This window comes from Erpetoichthys calabaricus, chromosome 2 (genome assembly GCF_900747795.2).
Source record: "Erpetoichthys calabaricus chromosome 2, fErpCal1.3, whole genome shotgun sequence".
Lineage (NCBI taxonomy): Eukaryota > Metazoa > Chordata > Cladistia > Polypteriformes > Polypteridae > Erpetoichthys > Erpetoichthys calabaricus.
The window spans coordinates 264,978,282-265,004,958 of NC_041395.2; the positions used below are offsets into that span (position 1 = coordinate 264,978,282).

At 34.7% G+C, this 26,677-nt stretch overlaps 2 protein-coding genes across 2 annotated transcripts in view; one reads left to right on the plus strand and one right to left on the minus strand.

Annotated features, from left to right (window-relative positions):
• Positions 1–2,641, plus strand: part of fra10ac1 (FRA10A associated CGG repeat 1) — a 78,351-nt gene extending 75,710 nt beyond the window's left edge. The window contains exon 14 of the mRNA XM_028795476.2: positions 2,039–2,641. Coding sequence (XP_028651309.1) covers positions 2,039–2,081 — 43 coding nt within the window. The 3' untranslated portion in view covers positions 2,082–2,641. The remainder of the gene's footprint in view (positions 1–2,038) is intronic.
• A 9,140-nt stretch (positions 2,642–11,781) lies between these two features.
• The window catches only part of pde6c (phosphodiesterase 6C, cGMP-specific, cone, alpha prime), a 60,885-nt gene continuing 45,989 nt past the window's right edge, over positions 11,782–26,677 (minus strand). The window contains exons 15-22 of the mRNA XM_051923756.1: positions 26,020–26,107; positions 24,590–24,690; positions 21,086–21,193; positions 20,863–20,926; positions 20,054–20,128; positions 18,839–18,922; positions 14,151–14,304; positions 11,782–12,242 (exon numbers count right to left, since the gene is read on the minus strand). Coding sequence (XP_051779716.1) covers positions 12,196–12,242; positions 14,151–14,304; positions 18,839–18,922; positions 20,054–20,128; positions 20,863–20,926; positions 21,086–21,193; positions 24,590–24,690; positions 26,020–26,107 — 721 coding nt within the window. The 3' untranslated portion in view covers positions 11,782–12,195. The remainder of the gene's footprint in view (positions 12,243–14,150; positions 14,305–18,838; positions 18,923–20,053; positions 20,129–20,862; positions 20,927–21,085; positions 21,194–24,589; positions 24,691–26,019; positions 26,108–26,677) is intronic.

Here is a 26,677-nt window from a genome sequence, read left to right on the forward strand (position 1 = left end):
TGTTCCCCCAGTATTATGGATGGCGGTGGCCGCTTGATATGATTCCAGTTTGGACACCCATAGAGCTACATGAAAATTGTAGTTCTGAAGGGCAGCCCTGTTGGGTTCCCCAGGTGCCACCAGAGGGTGCTGCTAGGGAAAGGCTCCTCTGTTTTGTTGCAGATCCAACCATGTGCAATGTTCTGGCACCGGAAGTATTTCCAGGTTCGGGGGTAAAAACAGTTACTTTGCCTTACTTAGGGACTTCGAGTATCATCACTGATATGGACTGGGTAATGTGTTAGGAAAAAAAGGATGCCACATCGTTTGATGGCAATGTAAACCTACAGAGGGCTGAATTCAAAGACACCCTGAAAATCAAAGTGTGAAAATGATGTGGCAGGCTAGTCCATTTTGCCGAAATTTCATTGCAACAACTAAAAATCATACTCAGTAGTTTGTAAGGCCCCAACATGCTTGTATGCATACCTGACAACATCGGGGCATGCTCCTAACGAGATGATGGATGGTGTCCTGGGGGATCTCCTCCCAGATATGGACCAGGGCATCACTGAGCTCCCGGACAGTCTGAGGTCCAACCTGGTGCCGTCGGATGGACCAAAACATAATGTCCCAGAGGTGTTTTATTAGATTTAGGTCAGGGGCCAGTCAATGGTATCCATTCCTTCATCTTCCAGGAACTGCCTGCATACTCTCGCCACATGAGGCCGGGAATTGTCGTGCTCCAGGAGGAACCCTCGATCCACTGCATCAGCCACATTCAGGGTCTGACAATGGGTCCAAGGATTTCATCCTGATACCTAATGGCAGTCAAGGTGTCGTTGTCTAGCCTGTGGAGGTCCGTGCGTCCCTCCGTGGATATGCCTCCCCATACAATCACTGACCCACCACCAAACCAGTCATGCTGAACAATGTTACAGGTGGCATGATGTTCTCCACAGCTTCTCCAGACCCTTTCACGTCTGTCACATGTGCTCAGGGTGAACCTGCTCTCATCTGTGAAAAGCACAGGATGTCAGTTGTGGACCTGCCAATTCTGGTATTTTATGGCAAAAGCCAGTCAAGCTCCACGATGCCGGGCAGTGAGCACAGGGCCCAATAGAGGATGTCGGGCCCTCAGGCCACCCTCATGAAGTCTGTTTCTGATTGTTTGGTCAAAGACATTCACACCAGTGGCCTGCTGGAGGTCATTTTGTAGGGCTCTGGCAGTGCTCATCCTGTTCCTCCTTGCCCAAAGGAGCAGATGCCGATCCTGCTGATGGGTTAAGGACCTTCTACTGCCCTGTCCAGCTCTCCTAGAGTAACTGCCTGTCTCCTGGAATCTCCTCCATGCCCTTGAGACTGTGCTGGGAGACACAGCAAACCTTCTGGCAATGATACGTATTGATGTGCCATCCTGGAGTAGTTGGACTGCCTGTGCAACCTCTGTGGGGTCCAGGTATTGCTTCATGCTACCAGTATTGACCCTGACCGTAGCCAAATGCAAAACTAGTGAAAACAACAGTCAGAAAAGATGAGGAGGGAAAAATGTCAGTGGCCTCTACGGCTCTGTCCAGCTCTCCTAGAGTAACTGCCTGTCTCCTGGAATCTCCTCCATGCCCTTGAGACTGTGCTGGGAGACACAGCAAACCTTCTGGCAATGATACGTATTGATGTGCCATCCTGGAGTAGTTGGACTGCCTGTGCAACCTCTGTGGGGTCCAGGTATTGCTTCATGCTACCAGTATTGACCCTGACCGTAGCCAAATGCAAAACTAGTGAAAACAACAGTCAGAAAAGATGAGGAGGGAAAAATGTCAGTGGCCTCCACCCCTCTAGTGCACCTGTTGTTAAATTCCATTAATACCAAAGTAGCTGAAAGTGATTAACAACCCTCTTTGCTACTTAATTGACCAGATCAATATCTCAGAAGTTTCATTGACTTGATGCTCTTTTAATTTTTTTGAGCAGTATATATATACTGTATGTGCATACCTGTACTTTATTTAACACTGATAGATGATTGTCTAATACTAGTTTACTATTTTTGTCCCATCAGGGAAGAAGAGTTTGATGAATACTTCCAAGATATGTTTCTTTGAAATTAAAATTATGCCCAAGTATGGCCAACCTTCTAGGAAGAAAATGGTACAGTTGATTTCTTTTCCACAGAGTTGACACTGTATTAATTACCTAGACAAGAGACATTTCTTCAAATGTGTTTTAATGTGCCTGTTTGTATTTCATTCTGCTAATAAAACACCATTAGACTGTGTTAAATGCATTTTTTTCATAATTCCTTTGTGTAAACCAGGTGAAAATATCTATGGTCTGTCAAATAAAGACATAATGCAAGCATAAAAAACTAATGAGCACTTTAAAAACCAGGGAGAGAGACTTGGGTGTCAAGATTGTAATGTTTTTGACATACAGGTGTGCTGATGTTACTGAAAGTCTGAAATGTGTTCTTTATGACTTTAGGGGCCAGTTCTTCCTACCCTTTCCAGTTCATGAAATAATGAAAAATGTTTTGTTTTTATTTTACTTCAGTGTATTCTTTCATGCAGGACTTGTGCTACTTAATATATTTAAGTAGTAAAGTTATTAACACTCAAAATGTAATTGCCCCCATAGTTTATTAAACTCTACCTTTTTGCTTGAAGTCTTAAATATATTATCAATTCATATAAACACAACCTTAAATGATGAACTTATATTTGTATATTTTCTGTCAACAATTATTTTTATAATACAGAAAACATACCTGAATGTTGATCTGTGATCATTTGTACATTTAAATATGCATACAATAAATATTTGTGCTTTTGTCATTATTATTATAATAAGTGGACTCCTTCTCCATCCTGGGAATCTAGCTTGCCAGAAGATATTTAGTATTGTCACAACGTACAGTAGATGTTGTCAGAACACATGCCTTACATTTAAGTTTAACTTTCCAAATATACCCATCCCTGTACATGCCTTCAGAAGTCACACTTCCCAATCTTTCAGTGTTTTCTTGGAGTAAACTTTGGACTTGTCTAGCTCATTCAATGACAGTCACCTTCTTATTTTAAGGATATCTCATTGTTACCTTGGTTATATGCTTGATAATGTCGTGCTAATGGAAACATTTTTTACCGTGATCTAAGTGCCTTTGCCAAGTGACACAGGTTATCCTCAGTGATTTACCTATGTATATTTCCATTAAGCAATGCTTAATATGATTCTGTTGAAAGCACCACATTAATTTTCATTTAGCCTAAATGAGTTTCTGTGTTTTCTAAAAGACCAGATGACATTTTTCTCATGCAACCTCGAGTTTGCCTCACGCCTTTGTACAATTTAATGTATGTTAATAGGTAAAAATTTACTCAGAAAAATCAGTATAGTCACTATACCATAGCTGCCTTATCTGTGCTGCAGATTTTTTGTCCTTAAAGCAGCAAATCCCATTTTAAACAAATACCCATGCTCTTTGTTTGGTCATGGAATAGTAATTTCTCTGACAAAACGTGTTATTCATGTTGACCATTATCAAAGGATGACCTGCTGCTGGAAGAGTGGATGTTTTGTGTTCTTTCCATTTCCTTAAATTTTTCCTTGCAACTTTTAACACCATGGAATGTTTTTCATATTCTGTACTAGTTCTGTGACTCCTCATAATTGTTTCAGAGAACCGTAGTGACATATCCTTAATTTATTTGGTAGAGCACCAGCTCCTGATAACTGTAAGATCTTATACAGGCAAGTGATTCCCCAATTGTGGACTCTATTCATATTTTACTTCATCTTGCAGGGAAATTTTCAAAATGCAGTCAAACATTTGTGAGACTGAAATTAAACCATCTTACTTATTTAAGAGCAGTCAATTAAGAGAAGGTAAAAGCCTTCTTTAGCCTGCAAGTAAACATTGGTAACTCAATAGTTTATTGGACACACATCAGGATAAAACATCAGCAAGTGGGTTCTTCGAAAGTGAGTTACTACTTTGCAAGAATAGTGTAGCTGATAAAAAGGTAAAGTTCTGTGAGTTTCACTTAATTCAAGTTAAGCAAGGATACTAACCCATACTACAGGATTTTCCCAGTCACCTTTAGTGGGTTGCAGAGACACAGACATTCAGTGGATCACATATTTCCAAATTGACTGTTCTGTCTATTAATGTCTATTAATGTAATTTGTTTAGCTAATAACTAACTTGTTCCATTTATTCATTTATATTTACATCTAAGATTGAGGGAGAATTTAGATGACAAAATTAAGTTTTAACTGTGGAACAAATGTGACACTTAAAGATAAAGCTTCTGTTTAAAATATCACTAATGTTTACCCTGGAATAGTAATTAGAAAGATGAGGATTTCTAAGATTAATACATTAGCCAGTTGACTTGTGTTCCTGTGAAAAACCTTTAGAGATTACTGCTATTTGGTTGTAAAAATGTTTCATTGTTCAAACATTACTATTGAATGTGGCAATTTGTATGTCAATGGCTACAGATCATCAGAAATTATCTTGAGTACAGTTCATTTGAATACTATCATGCTCTCTGCACAAATGTAAGTTCTGCAGACAAAAGTCATGCTTGAAAGTAACCTTACAGAAGTGCTCACATCACATTTAAACATGTCAGATATACAGTATTAATATTACTGTGCTCTGTTGGAGATTACAACATTATAGAGATTTCATGCACATCAGCAGTTATGAAATTCAGCTAATACCTTGTGTTGCTTGGAGGCTTTGCTTTTAGAATACAATAGATTATGGTTACATATAAAGGTAGAACAATTGGAAATTCATTTCATGCCCCTTCAACACAGAAAAAGATCTCATTAAGAGTATTTGGAATTGGAAACTTTTTAATGTTGATAACTATAGGCTACTCCCATCTTTGTGGCAGGTTAAATAAACTTTCACTTTCTAAAGACTGTAATATTAGCTCAAATTAATGACTCAGAGGCTTACAACTCGATCACAAGTCATCTGCACATACAGAAGCAGATGACAGTCCTGGGCTACTGTCCTAATCTGTAAGCTATTTTTGAACAGTTTAGCAAGGCAGTTTCATTTATTCAGTAGAACTTGACTATGTTGTCTACCAAGGCTCTCTCTTCCATTTAAAACAAAAAAGTAAATGTTGCATCAGGAAGATTGTAGGCAAAAGTCTTTTTGATGCTTATGATGATATAAGTCAGTGGACCCATTAATTTGGAAGTCTTATCAATTGAATATCAAGAGATTAGGAATGCAACTGCAGCTAGAGTGGAGAAAACTAGACTTAATATTCTTGTGTTGAGTGGCACTAATGATATTCTATCAACACTTACAAATACTTACATATTTTGTCAAACACATTAATACCATCTACATATTATTGTAATGCCTGATTTAGTGGGTTGAAAATACATCTAAATTCATTAACAAAAACCTTTTCTAACAGCTCTTTTTAATTTTAAGAAGGACTTGTCCTGCTCAATTCTAGAAGTTATGTAACTATTGCAAGTGGTGGGCAAGTACAAGGTAAAGTAGAAGGTTTACAATTGGAAGAAATACCACTGAAAGATAGTTTTAAAAAAGGAGTAGTTATTGTCAGTAGCATAAGAAGACGTGTACTAATGAAACTTACAGCCATGGCCAAATTTTATATGCACTATCTCATTGAATAAATTTTTAGTCTACAAGTCTTCCTTTTGCATCTCTACAGAGTATGCCAGGAAGTAATGAAGTAACTGAAAAATATAAATAAATGAATATATTTAAAAGTAAGATAAAATTTAACTGGGTTTGTCTCTAATTACCTAATAGTTATTTTTTAAGTAGGTGGTTTTCACAAGATGGAGTTTATGCCATAGAATGGTTTGTTTTGACCCTGGGAATCGCAAGAAGCAAGAACGTTACCTTTACCTTTCACTTAATGTGTTGTATTAGTCCCATAGCCTTTGTTTGCGCTCACAGTTAAAAACTTGTACTTGTATTTTTTACACTTGTAAAAAACCATTAATCCAATAGCATCATTACATAAGTCATGCCTTCAAGCTATGTTAACAAATATATTTTTACCACTGCTTAAATTAGAAAAATCAAGAAGCAGAATTCTTCAATAGCATATCAAGAGCAACATTTCCATGTACGATTTTCTTCACCATAAAATGTATTAACATAAGACAAACTGTCAAAATAGTCTAAGAAACTATGCTAAACTAAATGGTTATTTACAGTTTTTCTCTGTTTTACTGGACTGTATTTTGTGCTTTATTTTAAAGTTTGTAAATATATTTAACCCTATACTTGCCAGTCATGACACCAGAAAATGACAATGTGTTGCATGTTCATTATTATATGCAAGTAAAAATTTCACATGTGATATAGAGACACCATAACCCTATGAACATATTTTCATTGTTTATTTCCATGAAATTAGGCAATTTACAAAGTTGGGGTAATAAGGTTATATTTCCATATTTAATTTTGCCATAGTTCTGTTTTTACTGTGTTATAGTCATACAAATATAGCCCCAGTTTGTTTCTTCACCTTTCTCCTTGCTATTAAAATAAGAATACATTGTGAATCCTCTACATAGTTTATCTTTTCTGCAAAATCTAATAAGTGTGTCAGATTAAAGTGATTCTTCAAGTCTATGAGGGAACCAACCTGCAGCAGATGTGTTGTCAAGAGATACTGTATATATCAGGTAAGGTCCTTTCCTACTCTTCTGTTAAGGTTGGTTCAAGGAGCTTTCTAGACTTTAATTGGTTATAGGATTATTCTGCACCTAAAATATATTACAATTTTGTTTTGTGTACATTTTGCATGTATAAGATGTCAAAGGCTATACTGGATACTCAATCAAGTATGCTCCTCATTGATATCCTGCATTCTAAATAAGTCTGAAGCTTAGCCGAAAAAAAGAAACTTTAGAATCTATGACTTTATTGTTTGTAGGTCCTGACCTTTAATGCGTGCAGCATGAATGTTTTACAATTTAAAATTTTTTAAACTCGTTTCAAATCTTGCAGTAGAGTGGGTAAATGTGGTGCTAACTTTATGTGGTTTTCAGGTTATACCTACTGGTAACCAACTAGCGCATAAAAGAAAGGCATAGTGTAACTAGAAAGTTGTATTCGTAGAACTATTCAAATTATTAACTATATATGTAATCCTTTTACTGAACACTGCTGTAATATGTAAAACTTTAGGTACATAAATTATCAGAGTTGGAAATTTTGAAATTAAAAACATACTTTCTGTAAGAAAAACATAACACATTGTGGAATGTGGAATTTTTTTTTGTGGTTTGTTCTTTTATAAATTATTCCAGTTCTTTTGATCTTTTATTGGGGAAGTATTGAATTCTGCCTTGCACAGAATGAGTTTATTGATTTACACATCTAAACATTTTGTATTATTTGGAATGTATATATCAGTAAGTTATTTGTAAAAAATGTATGTTGATTGTAAAAGCAGACCAACAACTTTCACCTATCAGTCAACTTTTAAGGTGCCCTTGAGAAACTGATACAACAGTAGCCTCGTGTAGACTACTTTAGGTAAGTAGAGGATTTAAAGGTTAAATCTTTGAGAATCTTTAAAGCTTGATGTAAAGCCAAATCCAATTCTGCTCAATCTTCTTACACCTATGCATCTGGTATTATTCAGACTTTCTTACCTTTTTCTATTTTTACATCAAACTTATATTTGTAATACTGTTTTAAAGGTGTATCTTTATTTTGAAAAGGTTACCCTCTTTGTTTGGTTCATGAATGTCTTGGTTCACACAAGTTTATATAACATGGCTGTGTCTTGGATAAGATGAGCAATTATCTTAGTAACAGAGTGCAGAATAATCTACTGTAAATATTAGCACTCAGTACACATGTTTATAAGATGTATTTTCTCATACTCTGTCTATATTAGAGTTCCTTATTATATTGAATATGGAATGTTATGATTAATGAATAATGTAAGAACTTTATTTTAATAAAGATACTTTACAAAGTCCTGTTATTTCAGTTATATCAGTTTCAGTTTTGAATTCCTTGCATATTAAAAATAATTCCACAAATATTTTAGTGAAAAGCTCTTTTGTATATTTTTTGTGAACAGTCACCATCTACCTTCATTCATATGGTAATCAATAAACTATTATAATATATTTCAGACAGTGTAATTATAAAAAATAATTTGCAAGATGCTAAAATATATCCAAAAAATATATTTTTTTCTTCTATTTCCCAAACACGATAATCCAGTTCAGAGTTACTGAAGGACAGTTTGTACCAGCAGCATTGGGCCCATGGAAGTTCCAACTGAGCAGTACATCACAGGACACACTTGGCACACCCACATTCAGTATTATCAGCTCAAATTGCAATCATAAATTTGGCTAACATGTATGTCTTTTGGAAGCAAGAAAAAACAATGGAACTAAGATAAAAACCTATGAAGAATGTGTAAATTCCACACAGTTATATTTTTAAAACCAGGTCCAGTTTAGGTCTTTTGTGAATCAGGCACAAAACAGGAGCCTACAGTTGGCAGAGCCTCATCTAAGGGTACACTAACACTCATCCATACTCTCATGTAGCTGGTCAGTTTAGATTTGAAAATCTGTATAAAATCTACCTAAAACACATAGCAAACAAGCAGTCTTTACACAAGGAGTTTCTGGGCTGGGATTCTAACTCAAAACTCTGAAGTTGTGAATCTGCAGTGTTAACCATTATACCACTGTAAAGCCAAAATCATTGGGAAAATTCCTAAGCATTTAATTATTACATATTTTAAAAATAAAATTAATTAATTTAGCAATTAGTTAATTTAGTAGAACAGACTAAAATCATCAAGTTAATTAAAGAAACCAAAGGGAACACATCTGTTGTAGTAAAATAAATTGTGTATTTGGTAAATAGATCAGTGTCATGTAACATTAATTACAAGATGATGTTGATGATGCAATATTGGAAGCCCCCTAAACATAATTTTATACTAGATCACATAAATGAGTTACACTTTTGAATGTTGTAATACTAGGGTGTTGTACCTTGTTAGCCATTATGAATGTAGAGAATGTTGTAATGAAATGTAAATAGAGCTAAAATCCAGTTAAGTCAATCTTATTGATGATATATGTTTATCTCAACATTCTAATATTATGCAGAAAAACACCATGATATACAATAAGCAAAAAAGGCTTGCAACTTGTTTTCTTTTTTTATATTCTTGGTCAATGTTTGAAACCTATAACAGTGCACTTAAAATTGCATTCTGTACATTACCTTTAAATATGAAGTCAAAGGTATAAGTTGTCATTTTACTAGAAAGAGACTTTTAAAACATTACGGTAGTACATTTACTGGACTTGTCTGTCATGAGTTTTGGAATTTTGGAATATTTGTTATTTGTTTAAACATATTCTTTCTTTAGTCCCATATAACATGATGGGTATATAGTATATGTAAACTAAATTAAATACTAGCTTCTTAGTTTCATTTCATGAATGAAAAAGTATATTTGTTAGAATAGAAAATAAGTTTATTTAACTATTTTCCATTCTATCAATGATTCTGTAATACAATTAAATGTAACATAAAACTGCCAGGGACTGTCAGGCACAAAGAAGAAATACGCACTGCACAAGGTGCCAGTTTTTCCACAGGGCATGCTCATGTGCACATACTTACCCACACCAGGGCCTCTTTGGAATTGCTAACTAACCTAACCTCCATGTGTTTGATGACAAGGGAGGAAAACTAGACCACCCTACACAAAATGTACTTGCACTAATATTTTTGCCTTTATAGCTGAAACAGTTATGTTATGCTGTGCCTACCACAAAAATTTTGCAATCCTAAATGAAAGCAGAGACATTCAAAACAGATGTGTTTAATGGCACTGTTTAAGCAATAATAGGTTTATAGGGAGCTGAGGGTCACCTAAGAGGAATCTGTTTTATTTTAAGGAATGGGAGGAGCGAACTTAGATCAAGAAGTCATTTCAGTTCTTTCTTTGTGAAGTTACTTATTCTAGAAAGAATGTAATTTAAAATGAAAATCAGTTATAAGCTGTGAGCTGGACGATATTATGTAAATCTTATTTGGTAACTCTGAACAGGTGAGAAAAAAAAAAATGTTTTGTCTGAGCATGTGCATACTGTGCATATTATTTTCTACTTTGTGATTTACAGTGAGCATAACTGCATCTTTTTTAATTTTGAATAAAAATATATTATCTTATTCACAAAACAAATTTGTATAGAATGTTAGTTTTGAAATCACTAAAAAGGGCTCACAATATAACGTGAAAAAAATCACCTGTTAAGATGTTTTGCATTGTCTGGTAGAAATACAAAATAGTTGATTACGTGATAAACGCAAGTTTATTTTGCAGCCTTGACTGAAAGACAAAAATGTGGATTTCATTTTATAATTATATATGTGTTATTTTCTTTTCAGTTTTGAAATTAAATCGTATAATTTGCAATCAGTTCTGCTATTCATGCAGTGTCCCCTTAAAAATATAATGCTCCTTCATTCATGAACTTATCACTTCAAATCTACATACTTCTCTAGTAATATTTCATGAACTTAGTGTGCGACTAGAGTAACATAGGAAAAATATACCCTGTGTTATGGAATACTGTAGTACTAAAAACAAAATGCATTATACACAGATGTACATTAGCTGCTATGTATAGTAAGAACATTATAATAAAGAAAAACACAACTAAAAATGAAACCAGTTTTTTTTTTTCCTACATAACCCTGTATGGTTAACAACAAATTATGAAAACTTTAGTGGCCTAATGACATTTCTAACAACCAAGGATACTATTTCAAATGTATAAATATATATTTATAGGTGGCAGTGATAATTCATTTTATTTATCAAACAACATGATATTTGTACTAGCACTTTGTAGGATTTCTTGAATTGTTTGTACAGCAATCTTAATTGTATGAAAGTAAGTAGACATGGTGAACTATAAATGTTGACTAGCGCAAAGTAATTTGGATTTTTATGTAGTTTTCACTTAAGTGTCAAATGTAGAAATTTAGTATGCCATACATTAAAATTCCTAAATGTGTTTTAACAACAGCTGTTTTGCATGTACCATGTTTATTTATAATGGATTAATATATAAAGCATTAGATGTTAAAAAATCCTCCAAACATTTTTATAGCTATGAAGTTTACATTAATAGAAATGTTGCTGGTAGGGTCTGAACTCAGGACAAATAGAATGGCAGTATTAGACTTGAATAGATTGCTAGATCACTGACTTCATACCCACTTTATAATCCAATTCAGTTTTTTGCTGTGTACATAAACACTCCATGAACTGTGATACTTCAAACCCTGCCTGCCTTTCTACCCCAAAGCCTCACTTCATTCATCTCAGAGAAGGCTTCCACAGACTGTTCTTTGTGTACGTCTTTCCATGACGTATCTCTGACTATATCATCACTGCACTGTACCACAGGAAAAGTATTTATAGCCAATGAAAACAGCATTATGGTCATGGGACCTTGGTCAAGTAACATTAAAAAAAAAAACTCACTTTTTCCTAGTATTTGAGACACTGCTACCATTGTACAGTTTGTTGCCTTCATCAATTTTTTGAGAAATTGACTTTATGTCAGATATGTTGTAGCCAATATATTTGGTAGCTAAATCAAATAAAAGTCCTTTTGAGGGTATAAAAAAATAACACATTTTAGATTATTTAGAACTACAGAATATTAAAAACCTGGTGGGCCCAACTAACAGTATTGGATGAGTTGATTTTGGGTAGTTACAATGACATGCAAACACTAGATCACAAGTATGTATATATACATTTTTATTATGTAATGAAGCAAAATGGGTTTTAAAATATCTTCCACTTGGAAGCAAATTACAATGTGTATTTTTAATTAGATCAGATCTATGGCATAAATGCCCGAAATGAATCTCTAAATTAAAATGTATATTTATGTATTTAACTTTATAATAAATTACAGCTATTTACAATGAAAATTGCTTCTACTTCTCTATTTTTTATGTGTAAGTCCAGAAAATATTGGTGCACTTTCCAACTCAAAATTTCCATTCAGAATGATCATTTAGTCCATTGCAACTGACATCCACAAGTGAGAAAGTAAAGATGAAGTCAGAAGTAAACATTCTTTTGCAGTCATCATAGGAGGAGTCGGTGAGAAGGAGTTGTGCATTTTCTAAAATATTGTGCATGTTTTAGACTTGCTGCCATCACCATTGCCTTCTGCAGAAAAAGAAAAAACAAAAAATAACCACAGACTCATTAGAATTGTAACATACAGTTCCAAATCCTAACCAAAAAGTACAGATGTAATATGAACCTATTGTGCTTGGGCTTCTGGTACTTCTGCTGACTCCTTTATAATAAGCAGCTGTTTTTATTCTGTATGCTTTTGTGGAATAACTGACTGCATATGTCCTGTAGAAGCTGGAAATTGAATTAGTTTATTTAGCATGTTTAGACATTCAGTTTTACCTTATCTTGTTTTTACATCTCAAAATGTTCATTACATGTGTAAAAAGCCTATGTTTAAAATGTAATGTATTATTGTTGCTCATTATCTGCAGTCATATTGACAAAGTTGTCTGATCATTTTATTTTAAGAGCTCTACTGGTATAAATTCATGTTTTAAATCTCTTGATGGTCTATTACCTTTATATACTGTATCTCAAAGCCTGCTATCATTGTTTAAAATCTACTATTACAGCTTTGATAAATGCACCCTGAGTTAAACACAGGAAATAGGTGAGCTGCAATTTGGTTTTCTTTAACAAAGCCTTGGATCTCTCTTCCTGTACAAAATTTGTTGAGTGTTGACTATCAGTAGTTTAAAGAAAATCTGCTTAAACTTAGCTTATTCTTTTCTTATAATTTTTTGTATGTTGTCATATATACTGTATATATAAATGTTTTGGAATTTTTATGCATGAATTGCTTTTACTTAATAACTTGAGATGAATTTGATCTATTACAGATTTAATCTTTAACTAAAAAAACTTCCATCTCTACTTGAAACAAGAAAATTCAACCAATGAGCATCTTGTTATAAAACTGCATTTCTCTTTGCCAACTTAATGTAAATGGTGCAGAGTATTTCCTTTTATTACTACAGTTTGCAACAGAAAATTTACAATGTTGGCATTTCAGCTGCCTCTTGTTTTCCTGGTTCCTTGGCTTGTGATGCCATTGTTTCTATCACTGCAGCAGTCACTTTATGCAACAGTCTTATTGCATCCCCACAGGTTAATATCAAAATATGAGATCATCATGCGTACTGCAGTCTGTCTCTTACTCAATACATGTTCTTGTAACTCCTTTAGCCACTGGGTCCTTTCACCATTGTGAATTAAATCTGGTAATTGTATATTACCTCTTCTTATCATGCCTGTTGTTAGCCTTATCAGTTATAACAGGCACATTGGCACAGCAACATTATTTTTGGGACACTTTATTAGGTGTAAACTGGGCATATTGTGTGTATAGTTCTGGTCCTTGCACTAATAAATTGTACTTTGACTTTATATTCTACGTTGCTTTAAGAGCAACTGATATTTCACTTAAATTCTATTTACTATACTGTATACAGTATATCTATTGCTGGATTGATCAATCTGTCTCCCTTTCTTTCATTGTTTAACTGTTGTTGCATACAGTATTAGAGCTTTTTAGAAATTAAATTAATCCGGTCCATTATCAGCTATTAATATTTTTTTGGCAATATATGCCAGAGTAAAACCAGACATACAGTAGGTGCAGACCTATGTATGATTTAACAAGTGCAACCTTTACAGTTACAGTAGTGCCTGCTTTTGATATACAGCATACAATTATAAGTAAAAACTGAGTATTAAATCACATTTTACATTTGTGTTTTTATTATGATAACCAAAGCTATTACTTCACTGGCTACTGATAATGTGTTTTGTGTGCTCTGGCCCATGGACATCTGAAGCTTTATTTCCCTGAAAAGTCATTTTTGCTACTATATACCAGGCAATGTATGTAATTATATTTAACTATAAGGTTATTTAAAGATACAACTTGAACAAATATTTCTCTGTGTGATTTTATGTTGTTTTTTTCTTCACAATGTCTGCTGTTGAATTTAAAACTGTAAAAGGACATTAAACCTTTTTTGGCTTCTTCTTCTTCTCTCTTCTTCTTTTCCTCCTCAATGGCTTTCATTTTTTCTTCATAAACATCGGCTCTTGCTTTCCATTCAACCCTGTTGTTTTGAAGACCTGAGAACATTGGCGTGATTTCTTTGTGAAACCTTGAAAATTCCTGTATGATAAGACAGTGCTGGTTAGTACATGTTCAGTAAAAGTGCTGTGAAATAAATCTGTCATCTGGAACTCGACTAAAGCAATATTGTCGACCAGATTTCCCCTTGGGCAAACAGAAACAAAGCAGAATGAAGTTAATGTTTCATATGTACAAAACTAGCATGTTAACACAACTCTGTACATTTTTGTTACTGGATGTTATGGTTTTAGAAAAGAAAGAAATGCAATGGTTAGTTCTGTTACACAGCAACAGTGCTTTTCATAACCATTTCCAAAGACTTAATTTTATTGAACAGGTTTCTTTAGTGAATGCTATGCCAACAAACTTTATAGTATAATTGTTTTTTTTATATTTCTAGTTTGGCTAAGTGACTAACTCATAATCACATTGTGAGTCAGAGAGATTTATTAAACTGCTAGCGTTATAGATTGTAACGCTTTAAGCACTAGGCCACACTGCATACCATAGCATGTGGGGTAATGTAAATACTGGCATTTGGGCATGGACATGCTTCATTAGTTTTACAGACAAAGGAAAATGTTTATTTTCTAGTATGCCTATTTTACTTCATAAATCAGTTAGAAAATGAACATTAGCTCCTCTGATGTCATTTTATGAAATCTTTGCAGACTTCAGATTGTGCCTTTTTTCACTTGAAATGTTGTGTAATGTAAAAGCCAGTTATTTAACTTTATATTTAAGAAGATAGGCCAAAAAGTAACCTTTTCTCCCAATTGAAAACGTAAGTAAAACACAAAACTTACAGAACATTTCATATTTTATTCAAAGAATGTAATTAATGGTGCAATTTATATATTTAAGAAAACTACTGATGTGCCCACTGTAATCACCTGAGGCCCATACTGTTTTACTTATTTAACTTATATATGCAGGCTCCTCACAGTGGATGTTCTATAATATTTAGTTAGAATATGAGAAACAGTTTTGGAAATAGTTTTCATTTAGAATTGTATTTTGATTAACAGATACAGTTTTTAAGTTTCAAGTTTCTGGATAGCTAAAAAAGTGTTTTATTAATTTTTCAGTGGAAGACTTTGTTATAAATGTTGCTAAGAATGATTGGATTGATTTATTTTATAAAAAGCAAAGCAACCATATTTTTTTCATAATTTTGTAATCCTAGGTCATAGGGGACTAAACAATGGGAAACAGAAGACACCCTAGTCAGGAACTTAACCTGTGCCTGTAAATTGTACCTCAATTACATTCTAAAGTGTCATTTATTATACTGTATTCCTAAAAATAGATCTACAACATTAATATAAATTAAATATATTTTTAAATATATATTACAGTGTTATAATTGTGCTTTCTGGTTCACAAATGAATGTTTATGTCTTATTATTATTTTTACATTTTTCATTTTGCTAAATGTAGGACAGAGGTCATCACAGGATAGATATACAAAAGCATTTACAAAGGGATAGTTCTAAATTCCTAGATTAACTCTCAGCAATCTTTTGTATAGTACTAAAATGGAAAGTCTGTGCAGGCTAAAGCTGAATATATAAATTCTATGCTGCTCATTCAATTTATACATTTCTGATATTTTTAGGAGCACACCAAAGAGTTGATTACAGAATAGAATACTTGAAATGATAAACATTTTTACTGTGTTGAACAAAGTTAATTTCAAAGGAGCAACTGATAAAAAAAACAAAACAAAACGGAAGCCTTGCTCATCAGTAAACAAACCACCATCCAGCCCTGAATGGAATGAAATGGAAAAGGTTAAAAAAAAGACTGAATGACCATTAGTAAGAATTATGGACTGGTCAATAACAGAAAGCAAAAAGGGGATGGAAAGTAAGAGGAGACGATAATGGAACTCATCATGTCTTAAGGACTGATCTTAACTGGAGGTGAACAAAGAAAGAGAAACACTAAATAGGGAACCCAGATCTTAGCAAATAGGGCGTCCAGAGCATGGAGTCATCAACGGTATCTCACGGAGTGCTAATTTCTGAATGGGTTTATTTAGAAATGATTTACAAATTAGTTTGTTAATGTAGTGCATAGTGGACAAGACGACTGCTAGCACAGTCTGTATAAGGGCAGAAAGTTGGATTTGGACAATTACTTTTATAACCAGACTGTAATCTCACACATAAGGATGTGGGGGAGAGCTGAAGGGTATTAGCTTCAGCAAGAATGAGGGCTGGCACTCTGTAAAGGCAGTAAGCAACGCACAGCACCTCTTTTTTTATCACTGAGCCCTACAAGTACATTGCAATATCTGTGGACACTCTCAGAGCCAAACCTGAGCAATTTATATTGCAAGTTGCATGTCATTAGTGTAACCATGCTGCGTTTCTAAAAGCAAGCTAATTCAGACACAACTATAAAATAAAGTTTGTTTCCAGTGTGGGGTACATCTTCAGCTTAAAGGCTAAATTTCTAAAAGGAAGTTGCGATGCCTACTGTAAGTAAGCATAATTACTTGATCTTTTAAACAGAGTCCACATATATATTCTAAAAAGTGATCTTTAAGTTAACCATAAAGATGATATCAGAGAATATGGTAGCAAGAAACTGAAGAAAAAAGAAACTGGACCAGGTCTTAGACCATGTCGGCACTGCCTCTTCACTACACCTTAAGCACCGAAAATCAGGCAGTCACAGGGTTCTCACCCAAAACTAATCATAAAATACAACTAATAGCAACCATCAGTAATACACAAGTAATTTTAACATATTGTTGTAAAAAACATTTAGAGATAAATGGCAGTGAGCAGGTTTTTAGTTAAAAACAATGGGTTTGGGCTGTGGGCGGGAATAGATGCACACGTTACGATAGGTGAGCAGCCCTGGGGTGCTGATGGGTAAATTGACTGGATCTGCATTCATATGTTAACATGCACACTTTCTGTATTAGCACTCTGGGGTTTACAATTAAGGCACCTGTACCTATTTGTATGTAAAGGAGCCTAAATTTAGGGCAATTAGGTAGAGAGAGAGAGAGAGAAAAAGACTGAACAGGAACAAGAAATTGAGAGAAAGAATGAGAAGGCCTCGGATGCTACAGGAGAAAAGATAAGTACTGTACATTGGGGTTGTGATATAGCTGTTGCTGTAGCATGGAGAGAAATGGTGAGGGTCCCGGGTTGAGCAACTGGCCAGCGCTCACAGGGTAGGGTCACTCCTGCTGAGCGTGCAAAGAGCAGGGACGACCAAACGCTCAGAGTGGGCTTCCGCTGAAGGCAGTGGCAAAAAAGAGCAAAGCTCATGATCCTCACAGATGCTGAAGAATGGCGGCACGAAACACAAGCAATTTTAAATGGAAGACTGCGGTTGTCAGAAGGCGTCTCCTGCTGTGGAGCAGACTTTTGAGGTGAGCAGCATGGACATGTTGTAGAAACAAGCACAGAAATCTGGGATTAGTTTGAGAAGGAAGATCTTGAATGTGATTTAACCTTGATTGTAACCTGTTTTTGGATTTATTTATTGATGATTTGAACTTCCACCATGAACACCGTTTTTTGGATTATTTATTGAATTTAAGTCTCTAAAAACCTTTTACTGGAGAGATGAAAAATTAGACTAGGGAAAGCATTGCAGATACTGTGGGGATAAAAGGTGATAAGCAATATGAAATGTGATGAATATGTTAACTTTACTGCAGTTTGTCACTTTTGGGTAAAAGTCTAGATTTGTAGTACCCACTTTCATAAGTTTGGTCTCAGCATTAAAAGATATTGTGATATTGGAGTATTATGCCAAACAACACTTTTATTTCTTCAGTATAAATTCTAGTGAAATGTAACTTAAATATGCCTATCCTTATAAGGTTCATTAAGTGGCAGCACATTTATCTTTGCATAAAGAAATGTTTGTTTGTGTGAAGTAACAGCATTCACCTGACTCCATTCCTGTTTTTAAACACTTCTGTCATTACACCTCTTAGTCTGTACTTTTTTTGGGAGATCAGAGCTGCATAAGTTGTATTTCATTATTGACCTAATTAATTGGTTCTATACACTGGTCTCGCTATGAAAAATAACAACTATGAGTTATATCTTTTTAATACAATATACTATCTATTTAAATCATCCTCATTCCACACCCGCATGTAATCATATCTACTGTTTTACAGTGTTGAGAGGAGAATAATTACATTTCTTCAAATTAAATTTAATTTGCATCTGTTCTGAATTGTGATCAGGTCTATTTCCATTTTGATGTCTCTAGGTCATGTTTTACCCCACCTAAAATATCACATGTAAGTTAAAACTCTCTTGTTTTCATAAATAATTTCCATTAATTAAAAAAAGAATCCCCAAATATTATCCTGTTATTTTCTATGTTCATGCAAATTCTGTACCAATCTGCAAACTGCATATTCGATCCATAAATCACTCACACTTTAATGATTACAAATAAGGCATTACTTATGGAACACATATGATCAGTGTATCACAACTTGCATGAAGATCACATTGCAATCCCACATTACATGTTTAGATAAAGGAAAGGATGATTAGGTTTGCAGTGTTTAATCAGAATAGCATACCTTGTATACAAATGTACACACAAAGTCGATGAATCCAACTTGCAGCTTCGGCAATTCATCAGCCTTATTCCTGTCCATCATAGGCTAAGTAATAACATAAAAAAAATAATATTTTTAAGAATGTGTATTTCTGCTTGTGATGAATGGTTTCAGTGAACAGTGCCCATTGTTCAAAGGTAATGTTTTAAAAAAAACTACATTCAATTCTGAATTTACACAGGTTCTACATTAAGCATGGCAATAGGGACGTTCTTGTAGGAGCCCACTTCAACAGCCATGGACACTGTGAGAGGGACTTTAAAGTCACAGGTCTTATGGGCAGCTTCAGAACACAGCAAGATAGAAAAGAATGGGAAGTTAAACTCATGCTAAAATTTAACACGTTACAACATGGTTTAAATAGAGACAAGAGTTTTATAACAAATATGAGGATTGTTTACATCTCTCTGACTGACCCAGACAACCTGACTACAGATCCACATTGTATGGAAAAACTCAAAATCTTCAAAAGACTTTGTTGGGCAGTTATCTTATCAGAAGATCTTGACTGTACATTAGTCTCCTCTCTTGCTAAATGAATCTAAGCCTGGGGAGGTCTATTCATTTTTTTACATTTAAGCTGACCCACTTGAAGGTTTTCCAATGCTGTATCTGTCCTAGTGTCTATATAAGCACAGGGAACTCCAGTTTCTGCATTACATCATGCCTGAAGAAGGGGCCTGAGTTGCCTCAAAAGCTTGCATATTGCAATCTTTTAGTTAGACAATAAAAGGTGCCATTTTGCTTGACTTCTCATTGCAATTAAAGGGAGAAAAATGCAATGAAACCTAACATGTAGATGATTGAGATACTAAAATAGCTTCATTCCTTCAGCATTCAAGGTCATTTGCACCTGTGTCTGCATTGCTCCTCTGTTACCGTCAACATTTGGATTAGATTGAAGGAGCAAAGTCCACAGAAAAAGTTGATTTAAAAAGAAATGGAAAAATAAAGCTAAGTATTTAAAACAATGGAAAATAATACACATTTCTGAATTTCTTCCAAATGTAAAAATCATATACTGTCCTGAATGCATAATAAGAGACAATAAGATTGGATAGAATAAGAATGACTTGTTGATTTGAGGAACTGGTTGGAATAAACAGCTGCAGCCACAGAAGTATAGCAGGACTGATTTAAATAAAACCGTTTAGCTCTCATTCAAGCAGTACTTACTATAGGCTGCTGCTCGAGAACTGTCCTTTCCAGATCTCCTTGCTCCCAAAATTCATTTGCTACCATAAGTGCCACCTAAAAAAGATAATGGAAGGATTAATGTGTCTAAAAAGCCAGAAACAAGTGTGATATTACAATCACAGTTAAAAAGCATATTTACCCTAGAAATTTTGACATCAAAAAATGTAACCTACACAGATGCAAGTGTAAAAATTAAGTTGTATATGTCTTTTCCCCAGCACAGTGCCAATCCATTTTTATTTAGGGACTGGTATAAGTGTCTTGTGTTGTTGTTCACCTTTTAACATTTGTTTATATCTCCAGCGTCCCTTCCACTACAGTGACTTAGGTGTTGGACCTTTTCCACATAGTCATCTTCACATGTAGTCCCTTATAGTTTCTGAGTTTTCAGACATTTATTTTCCTTGATGTCACAGTAAGGAGTTGACATTTTCCATATCATGTAGCATATTCTTTATGGTCATAATATACCTATTATGTGTTGGTAAAGTTAATTGAACAGGTGTGAGGGTGTGCTCTGCGATGGACTGGCACTGCCATGCCATTGGTGCAGTCAGGATAGCTGCCAGCCCTCTTTGACTCTGAACTGGATAGGTTGGATACAAAATAGATGAATTAATATAAATTAGTATTTCTATGGTAAATGCTGCTTTATGTTATTTTTCTTTGTGTTGTGGCACTTAATACCACATTATTGTGACATTTCCGACAGAAATTTTTTATTTAAATGAACTGAATTAATAAATAAATTATTAATAATAAATAAAAAGAAAGTGCATTGTACTCACCTTACTTTGTACCTCCCATGGTTTGGTAATGGCAGATAAGTCACATCCAGTCATCATCATAGCCCTTTAAAGTGCAAGAAAGGAGCAAATCCAGATATATTTATAGAGTAAAAAATATGAATGTTTACAAGCATAAAGTGTTAATTGTCATGCATACTTTATAATAGAGTATGTAATTTTTGCAAAGTCAAAATGATTATGCAATTATTGAAGAAATATTTACATAATAATTTCCTTCTTGGTGGGGTCACTTGTGACATATTTTATTTGCTCCTCTTCCGTCTCCATTTTTTCTGTGGCATCTACAATCTTCTGAAACATTGTCCTTTTTCTGTAAAGTAATGAAAGCATGTTAAATGTTTAGATTAATAACTTTAACAATGTTGTAATATTAAAAACACTTTAAAGGGTCAGTTACTGTAAATACCTTTATAAAAATATTTACATGAATACCTCTAGATTTTATTTTATTTTTAATTGATCATTTGTTCAAATAAACTTTGACCATATAAATCAAGTATCCAAGTGACAACATTATGAAGGCTTTATGTCCAAATAATACCTTGATACTAAAAGTATTTATATAGGACAAAAAACAAGACATGAAGTCCAAGGAATCCTCTGTAGACCTTTGCAATAAAATTTTGGTGAGGCATAGGTCAGGGCAAGGGTATAAGGCCATTTCTATAGCGTTGAGTGTTCCCAGGAACACAGTGCGTGAAATGAAAGAATTTGGAGCCACCAAGACTCTTCCTAGAGTTGGTCATCCAGCCAAACTGAGTAACTGGACAAGAAAGACCTTGGTCAGGGAGGTGACCAAGAACCCAATGGTCTCTCTAGCAGAACTTCAGAAGTCCTCTGCTGAGATGGGAATACCCATTGAAGGATGACCATCTCAGAGGCACTCCATCAATCCAATGTTTATGGTAGAGTAGTTAAAACAAGCAATTGTTGAGTAAAAAGCATTTAAAGGTTCTCTTGTCGGATGAGAGAAAAATTCACTCTTTGGGCAGAACTCCAAGCGAAGACCAGGCATTGCTTATTACTTGTCAAATACCATCCCTACAGAGAAGCATGGTGGTTGCAGCATCATGTTATGGGGCTGCTTCTCAGCAGCAGGAACAGGGTGACTAATTAGTTTTGAAGGAACAATGAATGCATTCAGAGAGATCCTTAAAGAAAACCTGCTCTAGAATGCACACAACTTCAGATTGGGTCGATGATTCTCCTTTCAGCATGACAATGGTCTGAAGCATATAGCCAAGACAATTCGCTCACCCAAACCCCAGAATTTAACCTCATAGACCTGAGACCTGAAAATGTCAGTTTGCAGACGCTTCCCATACAATCTAACGGATCTAGAGAGTCTGCCCAGAAGAATATGATAAACTGCCAAATGCTGATGTGCAAAGCTTGTACAGACTTACCCAAGTAAACGTAAGCTGTAATTGCTGCTAAAGCGGCTTCTACAGAGCACAAAGTTTAGGGTGTGGATACTTACAAGAGATTTCAGTTTTTGATCTTAACTAAATTTGCAAATGTTTCTGAAAACAAGTTTTCATTTTGTCATTATGGGCTATTGTATGTAGACTAATGGGCAAAAATGGCAAATGTATCCTTTTAAATATTAAATCAACAGCACAGTAAAGTGCGGAAGGTTAAAGGGTCTGAAAACTTTTCTGAATCTACTGTTAAGTTGAGTATAAATTTTATCAGAAGTACAAGAGAGATACAGTATGAGCAAAAGCAGAAGAAAAATATAAAATGAATGAACAGAATTCAAAACCTCTTACCCTAATAAGAACAAATATTGCCCAATTTATCTTTTTCCAATCCAAGTACTATAGTTGAGAGTTTCCTCTTCCCTGTATTTCAATTCATTCTCTTTTATCAGAGCACTAAAGAGTGACAGCATATTGCATGTTGGTCAGTCATGCAAGTAAGAATTTCACTATACCGTGCACTGCACACATGACACTACAACTACTTTATGTTTATGACGCCAGGAAAGCCAGATGCTCCAGTACCTCAACCCCCTTGGATCTGAATGCATATCTAACTCACTCTGACCAGTGACTGTGACGTGAACTCATCTGTTTGAATAACTGACATGTGAAAGGCAGCAATATGTAAACCTCTATAGTCTGAATTCATATGTCAAGTCAAGTTTATTGTGCAGTATACATGCTGTAGTACAATAATATTCTTGTTTGCATGTCTCCTCAGAACAGCTGACAAAAATACAATACCATTAAATGCATAAAACTAAATAAAGTATAAATAGCATGCAGCATATTTATAATAAAGTCTATAACACAAATAATACTTTCTGTATGTTTATCTTCTTACCCTTGGTTCTTTGTGCATTGAACTGATTCTTGTTTTCTCACATATGTTCTTACATCTTTCTTTCCCTTTCACCTTGCTCATAATTAAATGGTTATTTGATGTTGCTTACCTTTCAGAGTTGAAAGCCTAAATACAGTATAAAAGGAAAACGCTGCTGCCTAGCGTAAAGACGGGCTTTTTGCTGATGCTTGAAGTTTAAATAAACCTTAACGCCCAGAGAACACTTGTCTTGGAGGCTGGATGCTCTTGACTGCCCAGAGAGGTAGTTTTGCAGTGGTAGACTCTGAGTTTTGCTCCTATCGTGAAGCTTCCTGTAAGTACATAGACTTTGCTATTCCTCCTAATGTTGCAGCTTCCCATGTTATAGGTATGGTGCCATCTTCCCCTTAGACTGTTGGTTTCTTAATTTTCTCTGTGCATGGTTCTCTTTCTTCCATTTTCTTTTGCTAGTTTACTTTATTCTCTGTTGGTTTACTTTTCATCTTGTGGCTATCATTACACTTCAAGGTATTGTTTCTTGTTGCCTCTCTACTCATTTCTATTATGATCCTCATTGTCTCCACCTCTACTACCCTTACTCATCTCACCCCAAACCTTCTCTCCCACCTCATCTTTAAGTTCTTCATGTTATGATATTTACCTCTAACCCTGGATATACTGATGCTAGCCAAGTGTGGTTTTTAAGATTGTAATCTCTCAAGTGCCTCTATAAAGAATCAAAAAGGAACTTTTAAGAGAAACTCATAATTTATCATATTTCAAATCATAGTGTCAGAATATTTTTCACACTTTTTTCTTAATGGTGTTTTATTTTAATATGTTCCTGTCTTCTTGAAGCCTACTTGGCCAGCTTAATTTCTACATTTAAATTGTATCTTGCAAAAGTTGCTTTTATATTTTAAGAATAAGATATGATCTGTGGCTTCTTCATTAAAATTGATTCCATGACAGTACTTACTATAAATGTATATACATGTAGTTGGATCAGTGTGTTATGATGAACTAGTCCACTTTCTGCAGATAACTAAAAGGCTCATTTGATCTGCCTTGGAAACAGAGTATGGAGCTTGATTTCCCCCACACCTTTTTAGAGAGGTTGTCTTTTTTTGTGCTATGCAAAGCAATGTGAGCCAACATCTGATGTAATATAACTGGCAGGCATCCTTCTGTCCTAATGTAAGACAGATATAGACAGTACAAGATTTGGCCAACACAGACATGTGTGTGTTCCCCAGCACTTGTTAGATGTCAGGAAGTGCAAAATACTGCAAAAGTTCATCCAAGCTGGAAGCAAACCCACCTTTCTGTACTAACCTCATGCAAGAGGAAAATAGCTGTTTAATTTGACTGTCAAGAAATTTGACATATAAGCACTTACTTAAAGTATAATGCAAGATCAGTTGCAATGATAGCCACTTCAAACAAATGAATGACAGTTTCAAACTGACGTTTTTGAAGATTCTGGAAGATGTTCAAGCTCTAAAAAAGAAGTGATGAAAGAATACAGCAATTAACAGCAATGCCTTAGGTGCACTTGTGTGTGTACTTTTTTTGGGTTCAGTATATACAGTATAGTCTGTGGTAATAAAATAGCCACACATCCAGAAACAGATGTCTAGTGTGCAAAAAATATTTGCGGCAGATCAGCATGGCTGGTATGAAAATTATTAGAGTTGCATGATTCCACTTTGGGCTTCCAGTGAAAGAGCAATAACTGAACAAGGCAACCTTTATAATTTGATAGTGCCCCATGTAATTCGTCCTTGCTGGTACTTGTAGGATTTACGCATGTGTAAGTGGCACATTCCTGGCAATGATGGAAGAACCTGTAAGATCTAGAGAATGTACACTATGTATTGACTCACAGACCATCGAAAAGGAATACACTTTCCACCATCTCCGAAGATGTGGTATCCATCATTAATTGGTGAGTTAATACCTTAAACCCTGTCATGAAGTGACAACTCTGAATATGATATTCATTAAAGCATTATGCATTTAACTAATGTTCACCACTGACTGCATCTGGTTCTCAATCATCTATAATACCCACTTTTCTTTGGGACTAAAGACCACTGGATTCATACATGGAAACAATGATAACAAAATATGTCACAGTGTAGAAAACATTTCTCTTTGCTTCTTGTTAGAATTAGTTTGAATGCATTTTGATTGAGGAGATTCTGTCAGGAATAGCAGTTCTATCTGTTGCCATTTTCAAATGGCACAACACATGAACACATACAAAAGACGTTGCTTCATGATGTCAGCCTATGTGAGCGTCTAAATCTGTTCTTCAGCCTCTGCAGGTGATCGCCTTGAGAAGCAATTACTCAGTTTGGCACCTGTACAACTCTAGGCCACAATCTATAACTGCTTTTAATACCAGATATGAAGACTTTGCCAGACACCAGTAACATCCACGGTTAGTCCCATTCTGCATTAACAAATTATAGATGATCAGTATGGAGTATGCCCAAAGCTTTAAATCTTAATGCAGTTGGCGGTTCAGTTCCCACGTTTGCCTCACTATGAGACCCTGAATAGTTCATGCAACATACTTGTGCGCCAACTGTAAAAAAATATGTTAACCGAAATACAAATGATAAGGTATGCAAAATACACAGAAATAATTTAAATTAACAGTAACAATTATTATTATATGAATAGAAAGTACCTGAGATATCAGTCTTTGTGTTAGAGTTCAGTAACATACATTTTTATATTTACTCTATTATTTATTTACTTTAATGTTGTAATAATAGTAGTAGTATTAATAGTATTAATGTTGTCTAAGAACGTCCTTACCTCATCTGCTAATAACGTCTTGCTGTACTCGAGGTGATGCCTTTCCAAAATGGAGGACCCATGCAGTTTGGCTAATGGTGATGCAGACCTAGTGTGAAAAAAACAATTAAAAAAAACACTCAGTTTGAAGTCAAATAGTGAAAATAACTTTTGGTTGTGTAGATTTGGAACAGTTAACAAAATAAGCAGACATATTCAATCATATTTGGAAATGAGGTCAGATAGAAGCCATTAGATTATACCAAATTAAGTAATAGCAGGAATGGAACAGAAGTTAAAAGCTTGATCTACAGTGGTTCATGAGATTCAAGCTTGAAAATCACTGTATGTGAAAGTCATTATTAGGCAATGTTCTGAACTTGGAGGTTTTGCTTTAGAAAATAAATAAACAGCATATACAGCATGCTTGTCTCTGATTCTGCATAATTTGTCACTGCTGATGAAGCAAGCTGTTTCTGAAACTATTTTGATCTCTTTAATTCAATATCAATGCCTTAATGTAATGCATATGCAGACATGATTAAGCTATTGTTGTACCAGACTGCAGCCAAAATTTCCAAGAAAAAAATGTAGAAATTATTTTAAAATTGTAATATTTTTTTGAAAAACAGAAAAGCCTTTAAGAGCTTAATTGACTTTTTAAATGCTAGACATTCAT